General features: G+C 41.7%; 1 protein-coding gene across 3 annotated transcripts in view; it reads right to left on the bottom strand.

Annotated features, from left to right (window-relative positions):
- PSIP1 (PC4 and SRSF1 interacting protein 1) overlaps positions 1-10,105 on the bottom strand; it is a 50,810-nt gene extending 40,705 nt beyond the window's left edge. Inside the window, exons 1-4 of one of the 3 annotated variants that reach the window (XM_067553114.1) lie at positions 9,647-10,105; positions 8,532-8,673; positions 7,213-7,289; positions 1,946-2,084 (exon numbers count right to left, since the gene is read on the bottom strand). In XM_067553114.1, coding sequence (XP_067409215.1) covers positions 1,946-2,084; positions 7,213-7,289; positions 8,532-8,603 — 288 coding nt within the window. In that variant the 5' untranslated portion in view covers positions 8,604-8,673; positions 9,647-10,105. The remainder of the gene's footprint in view (positions 1-1,945; positions 2,085-7,212; positions 7,290-8,531; positions 8,674-9,646) is intronic. The other 2 variants (XM_067553115.1, XM_067553116.1) reach the window with 2 other exon arrangements.

Consider the following 10,105-nt stretch of genomic DNA (forward strand, 5'->3'; position numbering starts at 1 on the left):
AGAATGCATATTATGATTTTATTGTATATGTAACTATTTGTTCTCAATATTTCTATTTGATTTAATTTGAATTTCCCCTCTTTATTAAATCAACTTTTGCTTGTTTTTACTGTATCAAACACATCTAAATGCGGTCTATTAAATGGAGAAGTGATCTGAGGTGAACCTGGTAAGCTGGAGTGTACTGCTTCTTTGGGAGCAGTGGATCTGTGAATACTGAGATTGTCCAGTGGAAAAGGGGCTGGACACTCAAAGATGCTCAGAGGTTGGAGCATAACTATTGCTAGCCTGCAGAGAGAGTACAGACTGAGATGGGAGTGCTTATATTGCCCATGGCTAGCAGTCAGGGAGCTCAGCTGAACCATGGTAGGCACAGACAAGGCTACTTCACATTAGGGGCAAGTGATAATGAGGTGCTTCACGCCCTGGGTACCACCATGAAGCATCATAATATCCCATGATAAAAATGTTTTTTAAATTAATTAATTCGGGGTGTAGGGGTCGAAAGGAGTGACTTGAGAGTCTAACCCCATGTAATCCTGATGGTAAAGTCCTACGAAGATGGTGGCTGGCCTTAGACCAGTTCACGAAAGGCTAAAATAGCTATCAAAATATACCTTGATGCACTTAGTCTTTAAGACACACTCAGAAAGATGAAGATGCATCTAGCCACTTATACAGCCACCTTTGTACATATCAAGTAAAGAGATCCATATGTCCTTACTGCACCATACTTCAGGTCTTTCCATTTGGAATTGTAGCTTTAAGGAAGGTTTTTTTGAGATGCTAGGAAAATATGTTCATCTGCTCAAAGTCACCACACCTCTGGATCTCAATCTTGTCAGGAAACAATGTCAGGGAGAGAACCCCTGGTTTGGGATTATCAAAGGCCAGACACCCAACCTGTCTGCAATCATGTTCTTCCTTGCTCAACATATAGAAACAAGAGATGTCTTGTGGAGCAGAGCCCATTCCCACACATGCAGGGCTTCCTGATGCACAAAGTGGCAAGCTGATGCTTCCCTGCTTGCTTGTTTGAAAATTGTTTTGCAATAGTATTTAGGGGTTCCCATTAAGGTTCAGGCTTAATTGTCCTAAGCACTGTCCACACAAACAGAAGATGGCACCTGCTCCACACAGTTTACAAGTGATGTACCTGAATGTAAAATAATCCTATGTGGGCTTCCAATCCCAGCATGCATGCACCCATGGTGACAATTTGTACAGCAGATGTTTATACAGGAGGCCAACAGATCAGGAATCACTACAAATACAAGGGACTGTATCAGTAGGGTTACATGATGGCTTTTGGAGGATAGATGCAGGGATAAGCGGAAGATGCCACATTGCTCCCAAGCACTGGAGCATGAGGACAGCGCAAGATAACAAGGTAAGGAAAATGTGTGCCATGAGATCACTTGTTGAAATGTTAAGACAATATCTGTGGAGCATTAGTGCTTGGCCATACAAAGTGAACTACATAAACTGAAAGAAGGGCAGTAGCTAAGGTTCTATCATATCACTGAAGATACCATGAAGATATTCTTAAAAATGAATAAATTAAGAAGCTGAGATCTGCAATGTTATCCTGATTCCGATCACTAGAAAATTTGTTCAACTTTTAATGATTTCCGCAATACCCATGAAACCGTTACCAAGACTTTTTCTAAAAGTTTGACATAGTAAACTGATATCGCTGAACTGAAAAAATTTCCTCACTCCTACCTATTACTGAAAACTTAAGACCAATTCCAAACTATATCACTGTCAAAGTCTGACCTGCAACTGAATGAAATAGAGCCATAATTTATCCTATCTATGTCATCTGAGCTATCATTCTACTTTTTCACAACAGCAGGACAATACAAGGTATTTGACTCAAAATTAGACTGGAATACCAATAATACTTACAAGTTTGTAAGCAATGCATACAAAGATCACTTACCTGTTGATGAGAAAATTTCACTTTGGGGTTGTTGTCAATTTCCCATAATCCTTCATTAAAGCCTTTTCTTTTATTTGGTTTGCCATATTTATCTTTATTTTCAGAATATGGGAATATGTCCTTTGGTCCCAAAAATGCCCTGTAAGAATTGAAAGAATTGAAATTAACAGGTAAAGAATTTTTAAACTCCAACAATTCATTTTAAATTCTTAATATTGCCATGGGGGGAGAGAGGCAGGAAGGGGAGAGACACACACACACACAAACACAGAGTATTTAGCAACCACATTCATTACTTAGGTATTTGAAATGATGGAAGCAGTAAGGAAATAAAAAATAAAAAAAAGGAAATAAAGAGGGAAAAGTCCTTAAATCTTGAGACTATGACTTGAGATAATTTCATTAGCCTGAAGCCATAATTTCCTGTACTATCTTGCAACAAGAAGTTTTTGCTCTAAAAAATAATGTAGTTAAAACACAATATGAAAGAACAAAATACATTTGGAATGATAAAAGAGTCTCATAATGCTTAAGATATACATACTGCTTTCAGTGTATTTTGTTGTAGTTGCCTTAATTATATTACACAGATATTCTAATATACAGTTTCCACTGTCACTATGCATTTTGCACTAGTATAACCCTTTTTCAGTACTTACATGGAAAGGAAGAAATTTTTAATTTTTGCTAACTTAAAATACTTAAAGAAGATATGTTCTCAACACCTGTGCCTTTAGTGCATCATACATCTGCAGAACAGGAAGCTTATCTAGGAAAATCAAAATGAAAAGCTATGTTTTGAGATCATTATACTTTTTAAAAGTGTGAAAAGCTTTTTTACTTTTAAATGATAGTAGCTCAGACAAATCGGAGTATGGGGCTATACACAAATTTACAAGATACAAGTTATTTCATGTACTTTTATTTTGTCCAGTCAGTAAACTTTTCTACTTTTTATATGTCCAGAAATACTCAGATTTTACCCAAACCAACAGAGTGATTTCCTTAATTAGCAGCTGAATATATTGAACTGATTCTTACTTTAAACTATTTTATTTTTTTGATGGAGAGACTAGAAAGAATGAGTTATTCCTCATTATCCACCTCCCAGTATTGTGTGTTTTAAAATAACTTTTCAGTCATGTAGTTTTTTGTCACCTCTAAGAACTGGCCTCCTTCAGAGAGGACCAGCAAATACAAAGGCCATTAAAATTGGCCTCTTTGGAGGTAGACAGCAAATATAAAGGGTATTATCAATACTAGTGTGAGATACATAACTAAAGAGCCTTTTCTTTTTAGCACCTTTCCTTTTACATCAAATCCACAGTATCTACAGTGCTCCTTTTTCTATGCGGGATCTGGGAGAACAAGATTTAAAAATAAGTACTCAATACTAGTATTTCCCTTGACACTGCAGAACATTAAGGTCATGTCTACATTGCTGCTGTGGCAGGCATTGATGCAGTAGGTGGATGAGCGCTCTCCTGTTGAATTAGTTCACCTCCCCAAAAGGCACAATGTAGCGTCAACGGGAGACACTCATGTTGACGTAGCATCGTGAAGACACCATGCTGCGCAGACGTAAGTATGTCGACGTAAGATACACTAGTTACGTAACATAATGTAGTGTATCTCATGTCAATCCATTGTGGCAGTGTAGCCATGCCTAAGACACATTAAACTTCTCTTTGTATTCCTATGTTTCCATGTTAGAATTTCTTAGTGTCAACGCACTTGTTGATAATAGCACTATTTAAGAACTCAGTGGTACTTTCTCACATTCAAGTCTGTACCTATACCCCTGAGTCCAAAAAAGTATAAGCCCAATCACATTAAAAAACCCAATCATTTAAAAAAAAAAAAAAAAAAGTTCTCTTCTTTATGAGGCAGTGGTTCATTTCAACGTTCAATACCTAAATTCCGATAAGCTCCACTTTCTCTTTTCCACCAGCTACAAAGTCTATTTGAGACTGATGTCCTACTCATACAGGTAACAAAAGGAGAAGTGTTGTAAGTTATTTAAGATACTTTTAGATTCATAGTTTCTAAGGCCAGAAGGGACAATTGTGATCATCTAGTCTGACTGCCTGAACAGCACCTGGCAAAGAACTTCCCAAAAATAATTCCTAGAGCATATCTTTTAGAAAAATATCCAATCTTGATTTAAAAAATGGTAAGGGCTGGAGAATCCAACAGGACCTTTGCAAATTGTTCCAATGGTTAATTACTCTCACTGTTAAAAATTTACACCTTATTTCCAGTCTGAATTTGTCTAGTTTCAACTTCTAGCCATTGGATCATGTAGTACCTTTATCTGCTAGACTGAAGAGCCCATTATTAAACATTTTTCCCCAATATAGATACTTATAGACTAATCAAGTCACACCTTAACCTGCTCTTTGTTAAGCTAAGTAGATAGAGTCAAGGCAGTTTTACTAATCCTTTAAATAATTCTCATAGCTTTTCTCTGAATCTTCTCCAATTTATCAACATCCTCTTTGAATTGTCAGCACCAGAACTGGACATAGTATTCCAGCAGTGGGCACACCAGATTTACATATTTCTTACTTCAACAGTACGTATTGTTCACAAAAAGGTTAAATTATTAATGTTATGGAATTTCTCTTAAGTCAGAAATCTTTGCCTGTGACTAATCACACCCAACCCCCTCCTCCCCCATTTTTTGGGTAATACAACAAAAAGATATTAAATTTCTATCAGCAGAAATGAACTAAACTGAAATTATGAATATCAATATGTTTAGTACTACTATTATTCTAAAGGTAATATTCATGCCTCAGATATTGGTAGGAAGGAATCCAATGAAGAGAAGATTATTAATTGCTTAACAATTCCAACAATCACATCCTATTCACTGCAAACCCGGAGACACTCAAACCTTGAGTTGCATGAAAATTATCATGCAAGTTCACACTAATGTTTAATAAGCTGCAAATCCACTACAAAGCTACATAAAAGTTATGAAATAATTGTCTGATGGTTTTTTTTTGGCTTTGTGTGGTTCTTCTTCCCCAACCTTGGCCGTAGAGAAATGCACAAGAGTGCCTTTGGAGCCAGGAAACAATCACTCTTTATGTAATTAAGAAAGCTGCACCATGCAAAACAGTCTAACACTTGATGGCCTGGAAAGCAAGGGACTTTAACTTGAAAGCAGTGGACTGCCTTCAGTTTTATAAAATTTACAGCAATGTATTACATCACTCCTATGAAAACATTGAAGGTTGTATCTAGGGGAGCTCTTCAGAAGCACAGGGTTCTGCACGCTGCAAGATCAAGGCCAAAATGTATAAAATTATTCAATTGAAAATGCATAGAAAATTGATGGCTCCAACTATTTTATGGTGGACCTCTGAGTTGCCACCTATTGCTGTGGATCACACAGCTCAAGTCAAACAAAAATTAGTATATATCCCATTAGTATATGCTCCATACCGGTGGATTGCTCCTTCTGATGGTTATTCGAGGCCCTCTGCCTACATTATAGGTATCAGAAATGCAGTAAGAGGGAAGAAAACCGAGCAAGCAGTATGGGAGTTGCACTTGCCATTAATGAAATGTTCAGGAGCAGGAATCTGGAACTCTGGGTTAGAAGGAGAAAAATAGTAGGGAGAGGGGAAATATATTGCACATTCCAACACTATAAGGTATAAGAGCCTATGAATAATCTGTAATAACGTAACTGAATTTACCACACTATCAAACACAAGTTTTGCCATATTTTAATTTTGTAGCAGTAATTTTTTTTAAAGGGCCTAAATAAGTTAGAAGTCTAAATCACATTTGAAAATGGAACTTGAGCTTTTGAAAATTTTACTCAAGATCTTTGAATGTTATTTATGTAGGCTCATGTAGATTTCTTACTGTTGATCTGATCTGCGCCCCGGAAATCACTATGTAGGTGCCTTCTGGAATACGAATAAAAAGCAGCAAGTTGTGGAATCAAGAATGGCATTTAGTAAGTAGGGGAAGAAACACACAGATGATATTCTTATTGGTAATGCTGTAACGCCAAAACAAAAACTCAAAAGGGTTGGGCTCCACTGTATAGAACCTAGCGCACGCACCCACACACAGGAAGACATGGTCCCTGCCCTGAAGAGCTTTCAATCAAATTTAAGACAAGATACAATGAGTATAAACAAACAAAACAAACCTGATCCTGTAAAGAGCTGTGTGGAAGGATAGGATAGTGATAGGAACACAATAAAGTGGACCAAATATGCACATGACAGTTACAATTTTTTTTTAAATGAGTGTAAAGTAGAAACCAAGTCAGTGGGGATTGCCGATATTTTTGCTTAATTTATTTTTATCTTATTATTTAAGAAGTTAGTCAAAATGCTGTATTTTCTCACTGACATTTTTTAAGATAGGTACAGAGTAATAAAAGTAAAGGTATTTCTACAGGATTTTTTCCTTATGAGAATGAGAAAAAACAAAACAAAAAAATCCTCTGGAGCGATATTAAAAAAATGGAACAATTTGCACAAGTACTAAAACCAGCTTTGAACTGCACACAGTAAGATGCCAAAAAATCAGATTGTTCACCATGTCATGTACATTTGTGTTGCTCAAGAAAACTACTCATCAGTATTCACTAAATTAAGTGGCCACAAAAAGGGACTGAAACATAATTAAAAAGTAGCATAATGCCAGTCCTTCCAAAACAGATTTCATATTCTATTACAAAATGTGGTACTGAAATCTTTATTTGGGTATTTCACAGGACTGCAGGCATGAAATAAAAGGGACCAAGAGCTTAGTGAAGAGCAAATTTGAAGCCTTCCTCCCGAGGAGGGGGGAAAGGAGAGAGATAGAAAGAAGGAATAATTCAATAATATACATATGCACTATAACTAACAGCTTTACCACAACTTTATTTTCTTTTCCTCTAGAACAAAATAAAGACTGATGATGCGTAAGGTCAAAATTAATACTATAGTTAAAAAAAACCCCAAAAAACAAAATAGAGGGGCAGATAGTTTAGTCATAGCAACTCTTTATTTTTATTGACTAGGAAAAGAGCTCCCTGACATCTCATGGAATGGTAACAGTCGATAGCTACCCTCATCGTAAATGTAAAGACCATTTTAAGTTGCCTATCTTTCTGAAAAAAATTAGCTGAGGAAAAGTTTGTCTATTTCTGAATATCATTTGTTAATGCCCCATATACAGGAAGGCTGTTAAATTACTGTCAAGTAATTAATGCAATGAAAATGATGTGCTCTTTAGTCTAAAGAACTTACGTCTCATGTGTGCCAAAAAAGAAAATAGGCATTTTATTCGTAGGAGGTTTTACTGCTCCATCAGGAACTTCATCCACCTAGGGGGAAAAAATTACATTATGATAATTTAAATATTTAGTAACAACCAAAAACAATATGTGAGGGAACATTTTAAAATGTCAATTATTAAATCTGAAAAACAATGCTATAGAAAAAAATCATACAACACAAAAATCTCAAAGATACATTTCTTACAATGTAATAGAATGCAGATATCAATATGACTCACAGATTGATGTTAGCAATCCTTATGTAACAAAAAAAGTCCAATAAATGTCAATATATTTCAAAATTAATGTTTGCTTAATTATGGTTAGAAGCAGTATTGGCTCCCTTAGACACAGTATCTGCTCCTCTAACTACAACCTCCTCACCACAACCTGATGAATTGATGACTTGCACTGGCATGATGCCTTACATTTCTAAAAAAGAGATAGGCACTAAAAAATTCTTTTACAATTCTTAATCCAGCACTTCATTAATATAAATTATACACTAATCTTTCATTTGTAATCTCAAAACCACCAACTGAAGTACAGCAGTCTCAGAACTTCCATCATTTTAAAGGCTACTGTTAAGGCTGGTGAACAAAATATTTAGTGGTACTGTTGCTCCCATAGATGTAATAGCATAATACATGCCTTCATAGCAGTTTTTTTGACAGATAAGGCCCAGCTATCTGTGAAAAGTACCTTGATGTTATCCATGCCCTTGAATACTCTCACAATTTGTAACACTACTGTACTATAGCCTTTATTATTGAAGTCTAATCTGAGGATCACCTATGTAATACAACTCAATGCACTTGGTCACACTAAAATGGTAAGAAATGGCAGACTGAATTTTGCCTGTAAATATTTGCACTCCCTTGATCCCCCAAAAATGCTGTGTACAAAAAAGTTTTAAATGAGTGAATAGAACCCTGAAGAAAGTTCACTAAGAGATTTTTGCTGCTTTCAAAAAAAAAAAGAGTAAGCACAGAGTGTGAGATCTGCTATGTGATTAGGAAAATACTCCCAGCAACACCACATATTATGTCAGCCCCTCCATGTGGGAAACCTGTTCATGCACTATGCATTTAAAATACATCTACCCCGTAAAAAGTAAAACAAAAACTGCGCCACACAACCCCCCAACCGAAAGAGATACAGTGATACTAACTAACATGTATCTGCTCTGGAGGGATGGACTGAAATAAGGGTGGAGGAACAGAAAGGGAAAACGACGAGAGGCAGGAGAAAGCGCAGGTGAGAGGAGGCGGCAGCAAGGGGGTGCCTCACCCTGGCTGGCCAATGGGGATAACCTTTCATCTTGGCAAAGATCAAGTCTCCGGGTTTGAAATCTCGGCTCATGTTTTCCCACCGATGTGTCGGCTGTTGCTGAGGCGAATGGCAGAGGCGGTCCTAGCCGCCTGAAATTCCGCTGCAGAGGTAGACGGGGGGGAAGGGGGTGTCAAAGGAGCTCTCCCCTCAGGGCTGCCCCGCTCCCCGGCTCGGCCTCGGGACGAAGTGCTTCCAGGAAACTGCCAAACAAATCTATCTCCCACCACCTCCACCTCCCGCGCGAGCAGCGATTCGTCCCCGCCGCCCCCTTCCAAAGCGCGCAGCCCCCATCTCCCTGCGCGCCTCCCTTCCCATCCATGCCCCCTCCCCGCCGCCCCCTTCCAATGCGCGCAGCCCCCCTCCGTGCGCACGTCCCTTCCCATCCATGCACCCTCTCCTCGCGTGCAGCGTCCCCTCCCCGCCAGCCCCTTCCAGTGCGCGCAGCCCCGCTCTCCGTGCGCGCCTCCGTTCCCATCCATGCACCCTCCCCGCGCGTGCAGCGACCCCTCCCCGCCAGCCCCTTCCAGTGCGCGCAGCCCCCTCTCCGTGCGCGCCTCCCTTCCCATCCATGCACCCTCCCCGCCCCGCGCGTGCGCGCAGCCCCCCCCGTGCGCGCAGCCCCTCCCATCCATGCACCCTCCCCGCGCGTGCAGCGACCCCTCTCCGCGCACGTCCGCTTCCAGTGCGCGCAGCCCCCTCTCCGCGCACGTCCGCTTCCAGTGCGCGCAGCCCCCTCTCCGTGCGCGCCTCTCTTCCCATCCATACACCCTCCCCATCACCTCCTTCCAATGCGCACCTCCCTCCCCCTCCCTCCACACGACCCCCCCCCCCCCCCGGCACGCAGCCCCTCCCCCCGACCCTCTTCCTGGCATGCAGTCTCCGAGCCCGCGCCCCCTTCCAATGCGCAGGGGCCCCGGCCCCGAGTACCGACTTCAGCTCCCCCGCTGCCGTCCGCGCCCTCCCCCCGGCTGCGCCAGGCCAGCGCTGCTCCCGCCCCCGCGCGCGCCGAAGACAATCCACCTCCCCAGCCTCACTGGGAGGCCGCCGCGAGACGGCCGCTCGCGCCCTCTTACCTGCCGCGGCCCCGCAGCCCGCTTGCTTCCTCCACACAGCAGCGGCCGCCGCGCTGCCTCCCGCCAGCGCGGCCCACACCAACTGATACGGGCTGGAGGGGACGCGGAGCCCTCGGAGCTGTGGTGGTGGTGGTGGTAACACCACAGAATTGGTTCAGCCCTACCCGTGTGAGAGGGGAGGAGCCCAACCACTTCCCTCGGGAACGGGCCGGGACAAGCGAGGGAGCAGGGAGACTCTAACGCACCTACCACCACCCCCTCCCACAGCCGGGAAATGGCGCGTTCCTCCCGCGGCTGCTGCTGCTGCTGCTGCTGGGGAGGCGGGGCTCGGGTCCCTGTGCTGCTGCTGCTCCTCTGTGGGCCCTGGCAGCGGGCTTAAGCTGGCGGGTCCCGTGGGGAATAACGTGCGGGCTGGTCCGTGGGGGAGCGGGGGCTGCTGGCACAGGTAGGCTGCAGGCC

The sequence above is a fragment of the Emydura macquarii genome, unplaced genomic scaffold (assembly GCF_026122565.2).
Source record: "Emydura macquarii macquarii isolate MOO-44397 ecotype Brisbane River unplaced genomic scaffold, CSIRO-AGI_Emac_v2 contig_1451, whole genome shotgun sequence".
NCBI lineage: Eukaryota > Metazoa > Chordata > Testudines > Chelidae > Emydura > Emydura macquarii.